The sequence below is a fragment of the Rhinatrema bivittatum genome, chromosome 2 (genome assembly GCF_901001135.1).
Source record: "Rhinatrema bivittatum chromosome 2, aRhiBiv1.1, whole genome shotgun sequence".
Lineage (NCBI taxonomy): Eukaryota > Metazoa > Chordata > Amphibia > Gymnophiona > Rhinatrematidae > Rhinatrema > Rhinatrema bivittatum.
In genome coordinates, this window is record NC_042616.1 from 630,757,173 (window position 1) to 630,777,729 (window position 20,557).

A 20,557-nucleotide genomic window follows, 5' to 3' on the forward strand; every position below is an offset into this window, starting at 1 on the left:
TGATTGCACCCTTAGCTACAGCAGACTCAGCTAAGTAATTCTATTACATTCCATCCCTGGGGGTCAGAGGATTTACACTGATACCTGCCAGATGAAGGTTTCCTAATCTATGGCTATATTAGTGTCAGCCCTATTCAAAGCAATGCATATAACTCATTTGGTATATAAATGCATGAAACATTGTCCTCTTAAGCACTAGCAAATATAGAATATCAGGGCTACTACCATATTTGCAAGAAAACTAAATCAATTAGTTCATTGCTCACTCTGTGCAGCTGGTCAGATAATCCCAAAATGGGAAAACTAACCCTCAACTAAGCTTTATTTCACCTGAAGATTAGATGTATTAAAAGTCTGGCCAAATTGAAATCTTTAGCAGGAGATGCCTCTATGGTGGTTCTAGGCATTTCCTGTCATCTGTTGTGATCTCTGTGCCTGTGGTTGTATACGTGGTTGGCTCATCTGACTTTTTGGTTCTGCTCATTAGAGTTTATGGACAAATTCTTATTGGCCCAATTCAATATCAGACCCATTTTCCTCATCATGGCCTGCTTAGCAAAAGTGCACAGTTTTCTCCTGAAGTGCACATCTGCAGTTATTAAGGTAGCTTTCCATACTGTGATTAATTTTGATTTCAGATACTTGCTTATTAGCATCTTCAGCTGGTAATTCATACCCTGTTTTTTAATATTTTGTATGTATCTGGAATGGTTAAACTAAGGTGTACCCCATTACTTCATCTATCTTGTCCCTCTTGACATCTGGATGCCATGGGACAATGCAAATAAAATTTACATTTCAAAATTTCTTTTAATCCAACCAGTAACATAAGGAAGACAATACAGTATAAGGAAGTTAAGTGTCATAATAAGGAATGCATAACCATATGAAAACTGAGATAATATGTAGCATCAATAAATTAATGATTATCTATTTCTGACTATTCTAAGGATATAATCAGAAGCTAGGCCTTCAAGGATTCAGAGTTCTCATACTTAAACATATTGCATGACTGTAACAACTGTGAGAACATAAGAGGTAAACACCAGATGTATAGAATCATAAGAAAACCAGTTGTTTTGAGAAAAACTGCATACATTTCTCAAAACATACCATCAGATGTGCAGACAGATGGGATGCAATGCTAAACAGCTAGAAGCAACAGTGCCATGCTACTCTTCTGGGCTCTTATGATAACAAAGAGGGAAATATGGCATTACTTTATTATTGTAACCATCACCTTTGCTCTGTATGTGTGCAAAATCTTGGCTACATTTCTTTCTATTGGATATATAATAAAACACTGCTATTCTGGAATCTACTGTGTGCTGCCTCAGAGTGTGGTGAGTGTTTGTGGTGCTTTGAGTTTAACAGATCCTGTCAGGAGGCACCTGCTAGATCCTGGCTTGGGTTTTGAGTTCAAGGCAGTGGGTCTCACTAGAGAGTGAGTGTTTGGGAGATACTGGTCCTGTCTGAGTTTCAGAGTAGGGAATTCCCTCAGGAAATGGGACTGAGTGTTCTGGACATGTGTTTTGCTGTACACACACACAGTAAACCTATAACAGGCCTCAACTCCCTTCAGTTCACCCACATCTCCCACCCAACCAATAACTGACAACAGACCTGTCTGATATCAATTGCATGAGATAATTATCAGGTATAAAATTGTGCAAATAAGTTACCATATATATTTGTTTAAGACTGATATAAAATAGCAACATACGTGCATAACACTTGGCCCTGCCCTGGAACATCCCTAGCCCACCCCTTTTTTATGCATATAGATGTGCTCAAAAAAGCAAAAATTCACATGTATGTTTGATGTTTAAAAAATTGCGAGCACATGAGTTCAAACTACTTATGCGAATATATGACAATTTTTACATGCGTAACTCTTTGAAATATTCACCCTAATCATCCTAGATATGATCATGGATACTAAAATTAGTGGAAATGCATGTGCTCATATAGCCAGGTCTTTCTGGCAGGCTGCAATGATAGAATTAATGATCATTTGGGTCTGTCTAGCAGGCTGCTAGTATAGTAACAACTAGAAATCCTAGCCAAAATACAGGAGCCTGCTTAGCTAGGTTTATCTGGCAGGCTGTGGGGATATAATTAATTAGTTACTGGATCTGTCTGGCAGACTATAAATGCAATAAAAAGTAGAAGTTCTAACAGAAACTTAGTATCTGGGTTTGTCTGGCAGGCCATTCACTCCTCATCTAGAGTAGGTTGGTGCAGTGGATCAGTGGTGAAAGGAAGCTGTCAGAAAGGCCCAGAGGATGGATATATGGGTAATAGCTGTGCTGATATTGGTGGCAGTTTGGATTATTGTGAGACCTTGTAGTTGGAAATAGGAGGGGAAGGGTGCTGGGTGTAAACAAAAGGGTCTTTTGCATGTCAACTCTCCATGAGTATAGAATAAAAAGGAGAAAGATGAAAAAAACATCTTGGAGTTATATCCTACAGATATCTTTTTATGTACCTATGTATTTATTTATTTATTTTCATTTTATATACTGCTTTTCAGACACTTCAAAGCAGATTACATGCAAGTACTGTAGGTCATATTCTATGACTAGCAGCTGCAAAATATTCTTGCAGTGTGTATGTGACTAACTGGGCAGCCTGGATAAATTCATTGGTCTTTTCCTGCTATTATCTACTATGTGACTATGATAGGTCATCCTGGGTTAATACCTAATGAGGTAATTTAAATAATTTTTTGGGGGTGGGATTAATTTGTATATAAGGTAACTATAACACACATATCTATAACAGGTGTTAATGATAATGTCCATTAATGCATAAATGCCTGTGTCTTTTTGAGGGTGGGTGTCAGAAAGATAGAGAGAAAATAGAAGAGGAAATGAAATTCTATTAATGTACAGATGGAAATTTATACTGATTTTAGCAAAGACTAGAACATAATGGTAACATGAATAACAGATAATGGCATCTGGCACTTTTAACATTTTTTAAGCCCTGAAATCTTTGGAGAAATAACAGTCTGAACCAAGCTAACAGCCCTAGTTAAAATCAGTGCTTTTCCATTTGGAGAGATTTTGAGCTGTGTCCAGATTCAGGCTTTTTTTTTTGTTGTTGTTTGTTAGAGGGCATCTGGACAAGCTATTTCACTCAGAGAAAGACAGACAATATTTTCTGGAAATTACCACCCAAATTAAGCAACTGTTCTGCATATGAACGAGTTTGCAAAAGACCAGAAATACATTTAACCATGCTTATTTTTTTTTAATTTGCTGAGTGATACAGTCAGCTGAGGACAAATATTGTATATTTATGTTTATTCTCTCAGACCCGCCCAGAAATGTTCTTGCCTTCATTTTTACTCTCTTTTTCAACTTTACCAGATGAATTCAAGAACCTACTTTTGCCCCACAGTGTTGGGACTCTGACTTATTTTGTCTACCTATATGGCAGGGTTAAAAACAATAAAGGTATCTGCATTTCTTCCTGTGGAATGATATAAAGACATATAGGAAGAATATACACAGCATAACTCAAATACAATTCACTAAACATCCTTTTAAGGGCAGTTTCCAGTGAGTTTTTGTAAAGTCCACTTTTGTACCTGTGGACCTTACAGCCAGTTTTCAGAGGGAAATAACACGGGCAGTTTCCTTTTGAAAACTACCTAGATGGAACACAGGTACAAAAGTGGTTGAGTACTTTACATCTGCTTTATTTGCAGGTGGTGGAATGGGGCACAACACCACATGGACATTTTGAAAATGCAATTGCAGACATGTTTACTCCCTCAGATCTAATTGTACCTCCAGAAATACCTCTTATTGAACCTAGCTGAAAGGACCCACATGGTGAAAGCCTGCATGTTCTATGGTCCACTAAGGGGGTGATTTTCACCCAAGGCAATTTAGCCAGGTAATTATTTAGTTACTTGGGTAAATCCCCTTTGAAAATTGACCTCAGCAGGTTTAATACACACCCTCTGGAGCTGGCCTCTATCTCTAGCCAACGTGTGGAAGAGGCAGGATTAGCCGTTATAGGCCACACAGTACTGATTCAAGGATCAGCTGTTACAGGCCTCTCTATGCTGGCCACATACTACTGGTTCAAGAATTGTTAATGTAAATAAATGGAGGAGTTTGCAAGGATTTACTCTTAAGCAAAAACTGGAAGAAAGTTTGTGATAAATCAGGCCCAGACTTTTGCAGTTTGATATTGTCCTGTTTGCATTAACCCTACCTGACATCCTCTCATTCTTTCTAAGGAGTACCTAATCTCATTTCACTGGGCAAAGTAAACAGGGGACAATCTTTGTGAAGCTTATGTTGCACATTCTTCTTTTGTAGACGTGTGCAAAAAATGGTGCTGTTCTAGTAACACAACTTTTAAAAAAAATCTCAAAACATTACTGAGCAATTTGATGCCGAGAACAGTACTGAAAAATCTTGAAAAGCAATGTACATTTCATGAAAAACTATAAAGACATTCCACAAGGAATAGTAAAAAAAAGTCTCTCTTCTGGGTCTGGAAATAATGGTCAATTAAAAGAATATAGGATGGCAGCTTTTCAATGGATAAACTTCTTATATTTCTTGACTAGCTGTTGGGAGCTGCACGCCAGTTGTTTGGTCAAAGCAGAATGAGCAGGTAAAGGCTGAAGATATACAAGAATATTCAGGGGGAAGTTTCAAAACTGCCTACATTGGTCCAAAGCCCACATGTGGTCTTTGCATTAATTCTCAAAACTGCTAGGAGTAGAAAGCACATGGTTACTTGGATATGTTTGTTGTGTGCATAGATTTAAAAATACAAATCTACATATGCACTTTACCTCCTCTGACCTAAATGTATCCCCAGGAGTGGAGCATCTCATTGTGGCTAGAGGTATGTGCATTATAACCTCATTGAGAGTGAGCGACATTCAGATAGCTGATTTAAGCAAGTGAAACACTTTTAATCCATGAAAATCACTTGGAAAATTGCCCTCTCAAAACTAAAATGATCAGGCATTTCATAACAAACATAAAAAGATCCATTACCAAACATGATTCAGTTAAATGCTACATAGGTACTGCCCCACCCTATCTAACCATCACATCCTCCCCACACCAACCACACTTTTTTCCTAAAAAGCATTCAGGCAGACACTGAGAGTTTGAGAAGATTACTTTATAGGTAGATGTTAATGGCCACAGCATATAGCAACTGATATATAAGAATTATTGAACAAAGGATTTTATACTTTCAACATCAAAGGAATTTGTTTAACTTATTTTTGGAATGTGCCATGCCCTCATCTGGTTGCACAGCTCTCAAAACCAGTTGTCTATAACCACACACAATACTAAGCTCTATATGAAAGTTGACTCGAAAAGTCAGCCATCAAAGTCTTGCCCCCAGTACCTACATGTTTCACAATATAAGTTTTGATTGCTGGCAAAGTGATTGAGAGGTTAAAGGTGAACTTTGGGAAGATAAGGCTAATATGGAAAGACTAAATGAATTCTTTGCTTAACTGTTTATTAATGAGGATGTTTGAGAGATAGTTGTTCCGATAATGTTTTTCAAGGGTGATGATTCAGATGAACTGAACCAAATCACGGTGAACCTGGAAGATGTGGTAGACCAGATTGACAAACTAAAGAGTAGCAAATCACTTGGGCCAGACTGAGTACACCCCAGGGTTCTGAAAGAACTCAAAAATGAAATTTCAGATCTTTTACTAGTAATTTGTAACTTATCATTACTATCGTCCATTGTACCTGAAGATTGGTGGGTAGCCAATATAACCCCAATATTTAGAAATGGCTCCAGGGGTAATCCATGAAACTATGGACCAGTGAGTTTCATTTCAGTGCTGGGAAAAATAATGGAAACTATTTTAAAGAATAAAATCACAGAACATATAGATAGACATGGATTAATGGGACACAGCCTTGTTGGTTTACCCAAAGGGAAGTCTTGCCTCAAAATCTGTTACATTTTTTGAAGGGGTTAATAAACATGCAGATAAAGGTGAACTAGTTAATGTATTGATTTTCAGAAGGTGTTTGACAAAGTCCCCCATAAGATACTCATGAGAAAATTCAAATGTCATGGACTAGGAGGCAATTTCCTTTTGTGGATTGCAAACTGTTAAAAGATAGGAAACAGAGAGTAGAATTAAATGGTTAATTTTCTCAGTGGAGAAAGATAAATAGTGGAGTGTCTCAGGGATCTGTATTTGGTCTGGTACTTTTTAATATATTTATAAATGATCTGGAAAGGGGAACAAGTGAGATTATCAAATTTGCAGATGACACAAAATTATTCAGAGGAGATAAATCACATGCAGACTATGATAAATTGCAGGAATACCTTGCGAGACTAGAGACAGGGCATCCAAATGACAGATGAAATTTAATGTGGACAAGTGCAAAGTGATGCACATAGGGAAAAATAACCCACGCTGTAGTTAACGCTGTAGCAGGTCGATGCAATATCGGCGCACATTCAACGGGCGCTCATGATTGTGCGCCTGCTCCCTTAACGTGTGCCAATCCACCTCTTCTGGGTACCCAATTTAATATTTAAATTTAATATTTAAATTGGGTGCCACAGTAAAAAGGAGGCACTAAGGGAAATTGCGTGCCCCTAGTGCATCCTTGCAGTGAGCACCCAGGAGAGGTGGCTGTCAACAGTTTAGGGAAATGGTCGCTCGATAATTGATATTAAGTCAGGGGAAGTGCAGAAAAGCAGTACTATTTACACTTTTTGGACTCCTCCAAAATGAATGCCAGCTCGGGGCAGTCATTAATTCTGGCAAGTAGAAATGTGCGTGTTGGATGAACATTTGTTTTGGCATTGGGGGAATAAATCATAGCTTCAACAACATGTATTTACATGTGATAAGTGATATTACCTACACGCACGATTGGACACACATTTTGGATACACTGACCCCTGTTTTGCAACGGGGGTTATGGACACATGTCCAAAATGTGCGTTCAGTTGAATGCTGCTTGAAATCTTTAGCTCATGTGCTGCAGCAGTCAAAAAAGCAAACAGAATGTTAAGAATTATTAGGAATGGAATGGCGAATTAAACAGAATATAATAATGCCTCATTATAGGTCCATGCTGAGACTATACCTTGAATACTGTGTTCAGTTCCTGTTGCTGCATCTCAAAAGAGTATAGTTGCCCTAGAAAAGGTACAAAGATGGGATACCAAAATGATAAAGGGGCTGAAATGGCTCCTCTATGAGGAAAGGCTAAAGAGGTTAGGGCTGTTCAGCTTGGAGAAGAGATGGCTGAGGGGAGATATGATAGAGGTCTATGAAATCATGAGAGGACTAGAATGGGTAAATGTAAATCAATTATTTACTCTTTCAAATAATACAAGGACTAGGGGGCACTCCATGAAGTTAGCAAGAAGCACATTTAAAACAAATCTGAGAAAATTCTGTTTCATTCAAAGCACAATTAAGCTCTGGAATTCATTGCCAGAGGATGTGGTAAAGGCACTTAGCATAGGTGGATTTAAAAAAGGTTTGGACAAGTTCCTGGAGGAGAGGTTCATGAATTGCTGATAAACAAGTTTACTTACGGGCGGATTTTAAAAGCCCTGCTTGCGTAAATCCGCCCGGATTTACGCGAGCAGGGCCTTGCGCGCCGGCGCGCCTATTTTCCATAGGCCGCCGGCGCGCGCAGAGCCCCGGGACATGCGTAGGTCCCAGGGTTTTTGGAAGGGGGCGTGTCGGGGCGGGACTCGATGACGCAGCATTTCGGGGGTGGGGCGCGGCGATTCGGGGGCGGGACCGGGGTGTGGCACCGGCCCGGGGGCGTGGTCCAGGCCTTCGGACCAGCCCCCGGGTCGGAGCACGGCGCGCCAGCAGTCTTCTGGCACGCGTAGATTTACATCTGCTTCTCGCAGGCGTAAATCTACGGACAAAGGTAAGGGGGGGGGGGGGGTTAGATAGGGCCGGGGTGGGTGGGTTAGGTAGAGGAAGGGAGGGGAAGGTGAGGGGAGGGCGAAAGAGAGTTCCCTCCGAGGCCGCTCCGATTTCGGAGCGGCCTCGGAGGAAACGGAGACAGGCTGCGCGGCTCGGCGCGTGCCAGCTGCCCAAAATCGGCAGCCTTGCGTGTGCCGATCCAGGATTTTAGAAGCTACGCGCGTATCTTATAAAATCCAGCGTACTTTTGTTTGCGCCTGGTGCGCAAACAAAAGTACGCGAATGCGCTTTTTTAAAAAATCTACCCCTTAGGGAATAGCCACTGCTTATTTCTAGCATTATCAGCATGGGATTTATTTAATATTTGGGTACTTGCCATTTTACTTCTATCCTGGATTGGCCACTGTTGGAGACAGGATGCTGGGCTTGATGAACCCTCGGTCTGACCCAGTATGGCAATTTCTTATGTTCTTATGTTTCTTCTATGAGTTGCCAACCCGATTCATAAAAGAACAGAGAGTGGACCAGCTGAGGTTCTTGTAGTCAAGATAGGGTAATGAGTAGGCCTGTCCCAGCCATAAAAGCCAACACAACCAGAATATCACCACAGTTCTTACATTCTCATTTGCAACAAAGGGGCAGGAAAATCTATCTTGTAGTCCCTGCCAATGTTATTTAGCGTACTGCTTGCTGTGTGCCTTCTCCGGATGTGGTTACTCCCTGGCTATGTATGCTGCGACTATGAATGCCTCCTCTACCCCACCCCTCCCCCCTTTCCTGCACTGTTTTCATGCTGGATGGGATGGATGGAAAAGATCCTTTAACAGACATAATCTTCCTTCTCTGTCAGTTTTCTCATCCCTCTGCTCATAGATCTCACCCCTTTGCCCTTCCTTCCTTTCATCTATTTTACACCACAATTCTTTGCTATTACCTGCTCATTCTGTTTTTATTACGCTTGAACTGATGGAAAAGAGTATAGCTTCCTAAAGCTAGTTTAGAGATATATTGTTAATCCAATAGAAAGGTATCATCTTCCTATCTTTTGTTGTTTACCTTTTTAATCCATGCATTCAAGTGGCAACTGCACTACCTTATCTCTTCTGAGTGAAATTCTCAAGCTTACTCTTTGGCCTTTGCGCACTATTAAATGCAACAGGTTTGCCAACTAATAGCCCACTGTGTGTTGCCTTGACATGCGATGAATAGAAAACCCTACCTCTCTTTCCTCTTCTTTTGTTTTGTTGTGGGCCTTGCTGTAGTTGATGGGGGCATCCCAGCCATCCTGCTCACAGAGAGTCTGGTAGAAGGCTGCATTAACCAGAATGCTGCTTGACTTAAAAAGCGAAGAGGAAGATGGTGGCGCCGCAGGACTGGAAGAGTTGACAGACGTGCCCACGTCCAGTTGATGCCGATTCTTTTTCATGCTTAAGTCCAGAGTGCCATTCTCATCAACTTCGATCTCTGTGCCCTAGAAAGCGAGAAGCATTATTCTTTTATTCTCTCATTATTATTTTAACCAGTGACCAGTTTGTGGCTGTAGTGATGAAGCCATGTGGTGCTCTTAAGGGATAAATGCAGATGCAAGATTTTAATTAAATGTATCAGCTTCTAAAATCTGCTTTTCAATCTGTATCAATGCCTAGGTATCAGTTAGACATTATGGGAACTTCATAATGCTTTCCACGTTTCTGAGCTTAAATGTTATAAGCAGAATTTAAATAAGAAGCTTCCAAAAGTAAAACTACAAACACTAATCTGTGTTTATTTTTTTTAAGTTTAACTTTAAATCTTAGCCTGTATGATACTTTTATGAAGAACTACAGCTTCAATTCAGTTCGCAACATTAATGTCATGCTATGCTCATCAACATCATTAAAACAAAAAAGAGGCATAACAATAAGCCCTGCCACGTTATTTTTTACCTTAAAGTGGGGCAACATCTCGCTAAGAATAATGCCTCAACTAAAACGGATGATGAATTGATAGACAATTTTAAAAGCCATCGAGAATGATGCTGCACATCTCAAATGTTTTCAGAAAGGGGTGGGACATAGGCATGAACCTGAGAGGTGAGAGTAAATATAACGATTTGACGCACACTGAAGTCCTCTGCCGCACAACTTTACTTCTGCTATGGATGTCGCATAAGTTACAAAATAAAGAAAAATAGGCAGATCTGCGGGGTTTTAAGGGTCGGGGGAAGTGAAGGCTATTAAACTAGGGGGGGTTTGGAGGAGCTAGCTCTTAACTGGGTGAATGGGGACAAACTGGTAAAACTGGGAATAGCGTCTGTGCTTGCCCCTTTTAAAATCCCCTGTGGTAGAAGTGGCGTTTGCATGCAAAGGTGCACCCACTTAAAATTTGTCACATATGTGCGCACGGTCGGGCTATTTTTATAATACGCATGCATATACATGCGTATGTTATAAAATGGCCGTGTCCCTGGGTGTGGACTGACAAACACGTGCCAATGTGCACCTGCGAGCAAGTTTGAAAGTTACCACCATTTTGAGGGTAATTTTATTACATCTCACATAGGATGAACTTTGTGTATAGAAAGTACACACAGACTTCAGCCCTAATTTTCAAAGTGGGGCAATATTAATATCAAGTCCACTGTGAAATGTAGCGAGCACAAGCGAACCCCTGAATGACATATGCACACACATTTACGCCTGCGTGGGTTGCAGGCATAAATGTGTACATGATTATTTATATGCATGCTTTCAGGAATCGAAAGCCCGCACTCAAATGGCTTCCCTGCCCCAGCTCTGCCTCTGGGAATGCCTCAATCAATTATGCTTTAAAAGGACATGGAAAATCACTTCCACCTCCTCTTTTACATGCACAACCCCCAGGGTATTTTCAAAAAGCCCATTTACCCTCATGAAACCACGTTTTACATGCATACATGCATTTGCAAATAACCCCCTTGTATTTTTTCGTTTCTGAGAGTCATAAAAGTTATATGTAATCAAATTCACAATATGCTATTGATTTTAAAAGTCAAAATACTAAAACCCTAATATTTTTTTTCCCTTTGCCCCTCTGTTCTCCCCTGTGCGGTCTCTGCCACCCTCTCCCCAGAAAGCATGCCTGGAGGGCTCAGAAAATTCTGGCTGGCCCGGCGCCTGGCGAGGCGCTTGAACCGAGCCACTGCTCATTGTCTGGGACTCGGAGAGACTGGCACAGAAGCAGCAGGATCGTCCCTCCTTCCCCAGGCACGAGCACGTCACCTCCACAGTGCACCCAAGCCCAAATGGCTCCAACAAAGCGGGGATCGGAACTTGGGTCCCCTGTGCTGCATCACTGCAGCCTGAAGCACCAGGCTAGCCCAGGGCCTTGGTTTTTAAAGGAACAAAACAAAAAATGCAGCCAGTTATTTTCGCTCTCTTATTTTTGAAGGATTTATTGCTAAAGCCCTTTCTTTTTTTTTTTTTAGTTAATTGTGAATATCGCAGCATGATACACAAAATAGGATCCATTTTATTACAATTCCCCATTAGCTGCAGATGAACAGGAATGGGCTGAAAGAAGTTCCAGTTTCACTCTGCTTTATGCACAGGCTTGTGCTCTTGATTTTCTCAATGGTGCAAAATCAGGGCAAGCTTAGTCTGTCACAAAGGACTTGGACCTATCTGGTGGACTAATTTTTGTAGCAAACCCAATTATAAAAAAAACCTTTAATTATGGACATCGTATTTACTAAAGTAGTCACTCTATGCCATAACAAATGATTTCTTTAATGAGTTGTTAGAGTCAAACTTTTTTTTTTATAACAAAGTGTGACCATTATATCTTAGAACATAGTAGTACAGATTAAACAATTTACCATACTGAAAGAAATAAGTAGGAATTAAATTCTATAACTATATTATTTAATCTGAGAAATACCTAAAATAATATAACTTCACTAATTGGGGAAATTAAGCTCCTGCAAGTAATGTCTCTTTTTAAAAAGAAAAATTAAATTAGTCCACCAATTTAGTAAATTAGGCCATACATTCTTATGGTCAAATAATAGGCATCTTTCTCATGTTAATAAGCACTTAACCAGAAACCTCCCAGCTTGCCATAATCAGGCACTCTTATGCAGTCATTTCTTCCCTCAAGGAAGGCAGCTGGTCTAATATAATAATCATCCAGCCCTTTGGAAACCAGTAACAGTGCCTCACTTCTTATCTTCTTCTCCACCCCTCCTCCCCCTCCCCCTTACCTCCCACCAGTTTCTAGGCAGGAACTCAGAGATATTAGTTATCTTCAGAGGCTGCCAAGCTATCTGCTAGCCCAGAGTAATATTTGAAAACTCAAAGGCAGCTCTTGTACTGCACTGTAAAGTTCAGCTTTCCAACTTCTCAGCTTAAACAAAGTTATGCTTTATTGTATTTATGGGACGTACCGCAAATACACTTCTAATCTGTCCACAGTAAGATGCTTTATTTATATGTTCCTGTCCCTTTTAGTAAAGAGTTTAATCTCCTGTGATAGATTTAAACCCCCCCAAATTTGATAGGATAGCTTATCCTGGATAGTAACTTAGTAACCACAACATCTTATGCCATCTGTATAACATCAAATACATTTTTTATATCAGAATTAATAAACCTGGGTTGAAAAATTCAAGACATTAACAGTAACTCTGCCAAGAATTCTCTCCAAAGACTGACCAAATAGATTTTTTTCTGATTGCACCAGTATCTTTTGGCTGGGAAAGGGATATATGACAGAGCTAAATTAATCTAATTTCATCACCAATGTAAAATAAAATCCCAAATATTGTAGATGGTGACATTTTTCATAATGGTAATAAAAAAAAAAAAACTTGGGTTCTGTCTGCACAAGCGGCAGTCACATAAAATGCCAGACCTATGTGACAGATGGCTTTGGAAAAGGAGCTATGTGACTGGGCTGAAGTTGTTTTATACTGCAAAACCAATAAATAGTACAGATTTTCTCCTACTTACAAAATAAAATATTTTTTAAAAGATACATTCAGTTCTACCCGTAAGTCATTGCTGTTTTAAGTCAATGTCAATTCATAGCAGACAGATCAATTAAACATTCCCCATGAATACACAAGAATTGCTGATAAGGCTAGCACTACCATAGTTTTCTACTAGGAAACACTATTTGAAATATATGACTCAAGGAAACAGCACCATTTTCCATAACTATCACTGTGACCTTAAAAACCAAGTATGAAATCTACAAGTTGTCCACTGGATACCAGCTCCCTTCTTCAGCTAGAAGGAACTCTAGATTTAGATAAAAACATAAGAAGTATTATCACATGATTGGGCATTGATACAATGAAAAATCACAGTCCTTCTTTACCAAGGGTGTCTGTGGATGTGATAGAGAAGGAGTGTGAGAGAAGGAGTATTTATGTGTGGGAGACAGAGTGTGAGAAAGGGAGCATGAGTGTGTGGGAGATGGAGTGTGTGAACAAGGGAGATCATGTGTGTGTGTGTCTATGTGAAAGAGAGAGTGCATGAATATATATGAGAGTATGAAATTGTGTATTTTTATATGAGAGAGAGGAGAAAGTTTGTGTGCTTCCCACTTCTACTAATCCACAACAATCTCTGGGTGACTGGAAAGCAAACGTTCCCAGGTATGGAGAACAGGGGATTATTGGGTGTTATTTGATGTTTCTAATATTTTAAAATAACTTACTGGTGTTTGGGAAATTTAAAAAAATGTATATGAGTTTTTAAATCATTTATCAGCTGTTTTATCAGCTGGTTTAAAATATTTGCTGTTATGATAGATGTTTTATATTTCTTGATTTTATTGTTTGATATTTTATTTGGAAAGATGCTGTTTCTGTTTTTTCAATGTTACATTGCATACAGAGTCCATCTTCTTGTGGTTTCTAGTACAGTTTCTATCTTCATATTTCTATTTATACTTTATGGTCTCTTTATTCTGAATTTGGTGAAGGTCTGCATGAGTGATAGAAGTGAGGTATTCTACTAGTGTGTGGTTTCAGCCTGGTTTCTTCTGTTTTCCTAATAAGGGGTGTATTGGGCCTGGTGTAATTTTTGTAGAGTTGCCTTTTCAAAAATAGAATTGTTACTGTTTGCATGCTAGCAGTTTACCTCAGAAGACTGCACTTTGGATGTCCTTTTCAATATATCTGTTATTATAAATACATAATTTTTTATTGTGTGTGGAGAGAGGGGGGCGAGTAGGGTGGGCACAAGGCTCAAGGTTCACCTAGAGTGTCTAATACCCTTACATTGGGCCTGGTATAAAATACCCTGGGACCCAGTTCAAAGTCTCTGACCAAGACGTGACATTGTTTTTCTGGGATGGTAGTGCCACTTACACTGGGCAACAAATTTTCACAGAAGTCATGTTACGGAAATGAAATTAGTCAATTCTTATACATTTCCATGTGCAAAACATGAATGTGACTGTGAAAATGCAAAATTGGCTCTAGTTTTTTTGTAATATGCAATAATATAATTACATCTTGAATTGTATGCCAATAGTAGGAGACCTATGGTTAATACCGTTTGAAAAATGAAGTCATAGACTACGTCTTAGATTTCTTTGCTTGTCTCTTGTACACCTGTTTGGGAGCATCTCTGCGGAGTGTCCGGCAGTAGTCAGCCAGCATGAATATTTCAAATGCTCACCCTTTCTGACTGGGCTTCATATAGTACACTGCTGACGTCAGCTTACTCGGCAGCAGCATGGCAGTAGAACTGCATTGCATCAGAAAATGATGTAATAAACTCTGGATGATGTGTGCATGATGGTATTATGCAATATGATGCAATATTACATCATTCTAGGCTTATTTACAGTCCTGCTGGATAAATTTACATGACTAAACATAGAAAGTGAACTATATTAAATATCTTCAAAACGAGAGCCAATAAAAACTTTTCATGGTCATATTCGTGTTCAGCACATCAAGATACTACAGAGTAGGACATTTTTAGGTCAGTAACACTTTCATTGTTGTCCAGTGTCATTTATTAATTTGTTTGTGAGTTTACATGTGAATGTGACAGCCCCTGCCACTAATAGTTTTAAAGGGAGTGAAGCACCTTAGGCCTCCCTTGAGGTTACTAGTTCTATTGTGGAGTCTTAATTTGGTGCTGGACTTTTTGGCAGGCCCTATGTTCTGACCACTGCATAGGCTTTCCTTACAATTGTTTACTTTGAAGACTGTGATCCTGGTGGCTATATGTTCTGCATGTCAAATTTAAGAGCTGCAGGCCTTGACTTTCCAGGTGCCATTCCTTTGGTTGACTCCAGGGACATTACAGCTGCATACTGTTCCAACATTCTTGCCCAAGGTAGTCTTGTACTTTCATTTGAATCAGTCCTTCTACTTGCCATCCCTGGATAAGGTCAGGAATGTGAAAGAGTTTTGCAGTTTGCGCTCCTTGGATGTTAAGTGTGTTTTCGTGCAGTATCTGGAGGACTTTGAGTCTTTTCGAAAGACAGATCACCTGCTTGTTCTCCATGGCGGGAGTACGCAGGGTGCTCCGGTTTCACGGGCTACCATAGCTCGTTGGATTAAGGAGGTGATCACAGATGCGTATGTGGATGCTGGAAAGCCATTGCCTACTCAGCTTAGGGGCCATTCCACTAGGGCTCAGGCAGTCATGGGCAGAAATTAGTCTGTTGTCTCCTGTTGATATCTACATCCTACTCGTCCTGAGTCCATCAGACCACATGCTAGGAAATGGATAAATTACTTACTTGATAATTTTGTTTTCCTTAGTGTAGACAGATGAATTCAGCTTTCTGTCCTCGGCTGCTGCATGATTGTGTCAATAGTCCTCCTGTCGGGCTCTGGGTCCCAAGGAATTACTGGTGAGTGTTCATCCAGTCCCTAGCTTGGGGTACCTAGAATCTTATGTGAGTTCAGTGTTTATGGTTGATTGAGTATAGTTCTGGTTATCTATTTTTAATCAAGCTGTTGCTAGCCTTGTCTACAGTTGCTTTTGAAGAGAATACTGGCAGGCTGAGGTCACTGAAGTGTTATATATATACTCTGACGTCAGCTTGCTCTGTCTCCATCTGCTGGCAGGGGAGCATAAATCCACTGGTCCTGAGCCAATTTATCTACACTAAGGAAAATTAAATTATCAGGTAAGTAATTTCTCCATTAAGTGACTTTTAGCGTGCATATTAAATTTGTTAGCCATATACAAGCTAAAAACTGTTTAGTATGAGTTTTACTGCATAGGTCCCTCTTTTTCATTCTTACAAGGTTAGATCATATGGAGCATTCTTGATGCTTTATTTCTCAGAAATTAAGAAAATACTAAAAAAAATTTTTTTAAAGCATTAACAGTAAATTCATTGGAAACAGGAGCAAATGGAGGAGAAAATATTACTTGATAAATGTATAAATCAATATTTTTCCTTTTCCTCCATGAATTCCTGTGAAGTTTGTCCATGCAAGTGCTTTGGAGCCCATTTAAATTAAGAATGTGCAAGTATTTGTGGCCTCTTGCGATCACAAGGCAGAAACATGCTCAGTGGCCATCTTCTGTTTAGTTCCAGATTTGCTGGTGATATCAGAAGCATGAATGCACACTTTTAAAAATGATAAAAAAGTTCAAGCTTGTAATAATGAGGGTGATAATGCATTATGAAATTCTGAGCAGAGACTGTCCTAAAGATCTATGCAAAGGGCTTTGTTCGGTTTTTCTAAGTACATGGAGTCTCTGAGCTACTTTTTTTTTTTTTATGCACGGCCTGTTATGTTTTTTTTATTTGCTGAAATCGATGAATGTCATCTGCTGGATATTTGTCTCCTAATTTTGGGTAGATTGAGCCATCTAGGGGTGATTTTCAAAAGGATTTATACCCTTAAAAATTGGTTTTACATGTGTAAATGCACTTTATGCTTGTATGTGCGCTTTAGAAAATTGGTACAATACATGCCATAGAATCGTCAATAGGTTTTTATACACAAAAGTGCACAATGTGGGTAAATGGCTTTTGAAAATTGCTATGATAGTATGTTACATTTACACGTGTAACTCCTTTGAAAATTACCTCCCCTGTGCATAGTTAGGTAAAGGTGGCTTCACCAATATTATTTTTTTAGTAATAGCTCCACTCGCTAAGTTTGTTCAAATCACATGGAGCTAGAGTCAATTTACTCAAGAATAGATTCTGTTGATTTGCTTGGAGTCAGAGGTGAAATTCTATATTTCTCTTCTCATATTTGGGATGGATGAGGGGGGTTACTAGTGGGATCAAACTAATAGAATCATTGATTATTTTGCGATGTGCCAGTATCGCATGCAGTAGGGCCTTATCGTGTGGTGGTATTACTTAAATTAGGGGAAGGGTAAGAGTGTGAGTGGGGTTTGGACGGCGTTATCTCCAGCGCTGTGGGCGATAATGTTTCTCACATTATCGCCGGCAGCACCACGGGAAATAACTACACCTTTTCCCGTGGTGCTATGGGGACGATAATGTGCGGTGAGGCTGCACCACGGTTGATGAAACTGCTGCACCGCAATGCGGCCAGCTGTCCATTATCACCCCACCCCTTTTTATTCGTGACTCATAATCTGCTATAAATATAGCAGAATGATGAATCTAGGGATTTGAGGGGTCTGGTGGGAGACATGGGTTGCGGGGGCAAGTGTTGGTTTGAGTATGGCAATTTGTGTGCTCATTTACCCAGGGTGACAGAGAACGAGAGAGGAAGAATTTCAATGGGTCAGACTGAATGGTCTAATTAGTCTTTATCTGCCATCATTTACTATGTTGCCATGTTATGATGGAAATATAATTCTACTGTGTAGTGAGTGGGGTTTTAAGTATGAAGTACAAAGTACCAGTGGTTTCTGATTTGATTCCTATTGGCATTTTTTATTCCTATGTGTCAATGCAAATTGTACTTGCAGATGATTAAGCTTTAAAGGCTTTAGAGATATTGAGGTTCGTGTAATATTATCAAGTAAAGTTTTTCCCTATTTGCAAAATATTAGTAACAATAATATAAAAGTTAGAAATGTATAATATGGTGTCTGGCATATTATATACGTTTACTCATGCTTAAAGTAAATCAAATAAGCCAATGATACAAAACAGAGTCAACAGTGTTTTAAGGGCAACCAATTAGCGTAGGTTTAATGTAAAAACAGATTTTGCTTTAACAAAATGTATATATGTAAATTACAGTATCTACTTCCTGCTGCCAAGTAAGGCTTTGAACTTTAAAATTTTCAAGTAAGTGTCAAATTTCTGTTTGCTTTTCAGACATACACTGCATATGCCATTTTGTCTAAACAGGTGGGAAATACACCAAAACATTGAACACAAAGCTTGGCAGGCAGTAGTGCTGAGATAACTAAAGGCTGAAACTTGTTTCTACCTCTTCAGGGGTGGCTGTAAACTAATCAATATCTTTCGACAGATTTTGCCATGGGGCCTTGTTAAGGTAAAGGGGACTGTTTATAGATAACCAAAAAGGAAAAATTATAATTCAATGACTGGTTCTTCTTTTGGGGTTGAGTTGTAACTACACCAGAAGCATATATTCATGCCTTGACGCTCTGGGTTAAAAATGTACTGTGCCAAGCAAGCAGTGATACCTCATGGAAAAATATCCCCAGAAGAAGATTTCAATCATTAGTATTTAACATTTATTTGCGCTGGCTGGATCCTGTGATATCTTTCAGTTACTTGCACAGTGCAGAATTTCTCATTTATGTAAGGAACCTTTGGTTTTCCTTACCAGAAAGAGTGTACTTACTTGCTGGGGGGGTTATTAGTATTAGCGGTTAAGGTTTTGATGCCTCCATGTGGCAGCAGCAGATGGTGTGCTTTCTTAAGTATGGATTTTAGTTCTGGACTTCAGTTTGGATTTAGTTGTAGACTCCAAGTTACATTTTTCTGGAGTTGCCCTCTTGTGGGTCAGCCTTTCTGTCTGACTTTTTTTTTGCTTGCTTTATTCTTCTTGAAACACATTTTTGGAAACTCCCTTCTGTGACAGCCCTGGTACCCCGTGCCAGAGGACTTTGAGGAGTCTCTATGCACAATTAGGGATGACAATAGGGAAGATTCACTGCTCTCCATCCTACCTCCAGTGGATGGACCAGATGGTTAATGGTGAATAAAATGGAAAATGTCATAATGCCTCTGTATTGCTCCATGGTGAGACCGCATCTTAAATACTGTGTACAATTCTGGTTGCCGCATCTCAAAAAAGATATAGTTGTGATGGAGAAGGTACAGAGAAGGGCAACCAAAATGATAAAGGGGATGGAACAGCTCCCCTATGAGGAAAAACTAAAGAGGTTAGAACTTTTCAGCTTGGAGAAGAGATGGCTGAGGGGGGATATGATAGAGTTGTTTAAAATCATGAGAGGTCTGGAACGGGTAAATGTGAATCGGTTATTTACTCTTTCAGATAATAGAAAGACTAGGGGGCACTCCATGAAGTTAGCATATGGTACATTTAAAAATAATCGGAGAAAGTTCTTTTTCACTCAACGCACAATTAAACTCTGGAATATGTTGCCAGGAGATGTGGTTAGTGAATTAGTGTAGCTGGGTTTAAAAAAGGATTGGATAAGTTCTTGGAGGAGAAGTCCATTACCTGCTATTAATTAAGTTGACTTAGAAAATAGCCACTGCTATTACTAGCAGCAGTAACATGGGATAGACTTAGTTTTTGGGAACTTGCCAGGCTCTTATGGTCTGGATTGGCCACTGTTGGAGACGGGATGGTGGGCTTGATGGACCCTTGGTCTGACCCAGTATGGCATGTTCTTATGTTCTTATGGTGAAATGAAGCAGAGACCTTCTAATTTTGAGTTGTTTCTTCTATAACTTTTTGTCTCACTGTAAAGGAGAAGGAAGATTTTTTGTTCTACTTTTCCTGTTTCCTGTTGGTTTAGTCCTGTGACTAAGATTTTTATATTTTCTTTTTCTGGACTGAGTGTCTGTAGTACCAGGGCCCCAGTTTGGAACCATTATGAAGAACTGCCTTTCACCTAGAAGGGACCTGAAGAGTAGCTGTGACATCACAGAGGAATGGATACACATCCATTGCAAGAGAGAAAGATTTAAGGTATCATTCCAAAGTATTTTCACTACTGACTCAAGTGTCCTTCACTTGGGAGAAGAGTATCCCTTTGGAACTGCTATAAGAAAATCTAGGAGAATAGACAAGACAATCACAAGAGGCATAAAAATTGGGACTTTTTTCTGTTAAGTGATTGTGACTACTAATCTGACCATTTCACAATGGAAAGAATCTGATATACATTTGGGAGTTGGAAGAAGGTCTATGCTTTCTTCAATCTGAGTAACTGAAAAGAAGATAAAAATTTTTAAGGAATTGGCTTGATGAAAATAAGACTTTTACAGGAAGAGTAAGGTCACAAATGTATTACATTTTTTCAATAATGTTCATCAATTTAATTTAACATCAAAGGACTATAAACAGCATCCATTTGATCAACTGTCAATAAAAGAAGTTGGAAACCATCCAGCTTCCAGAGTGCTTATTGCTATTATAGATTTTAGAGATCATCAACGCTGTTTGCAGAGGGAAGTAAAGGGTAGGGATGTGCAGAGCAAAATTTTATGTTCATATTTTTTATGTCCGAAAGGGGGTCCCACTTGCGGCCAATA

The 20,557-nt window shown here is 39.4% G+C and overlaps 1 protein-coding gene across 1 annotated transcript in view; it reads right to left on the reverse strand.

Moving 5' to 3' along the window:
• The window catches only part of ST18 (ST18 C2H2C-type zinc finger transcription factor), a 367,593-nt gene that overhangs the window by 182,656 nt on the left and 164,380 nt on the right, over positions 1-20,557 (reverse strand). Inside the window, exon 9 of the mRNA XM_029587185.1 lies at positions 9,144-9,395. Coding sequence (XP_029443045.1) covers positions 9,144-9,395 — 252 coding nt within the window. The remainder of the gene's footprint in view (positions 1-9,143; positions 9,396-20,557) is intronic.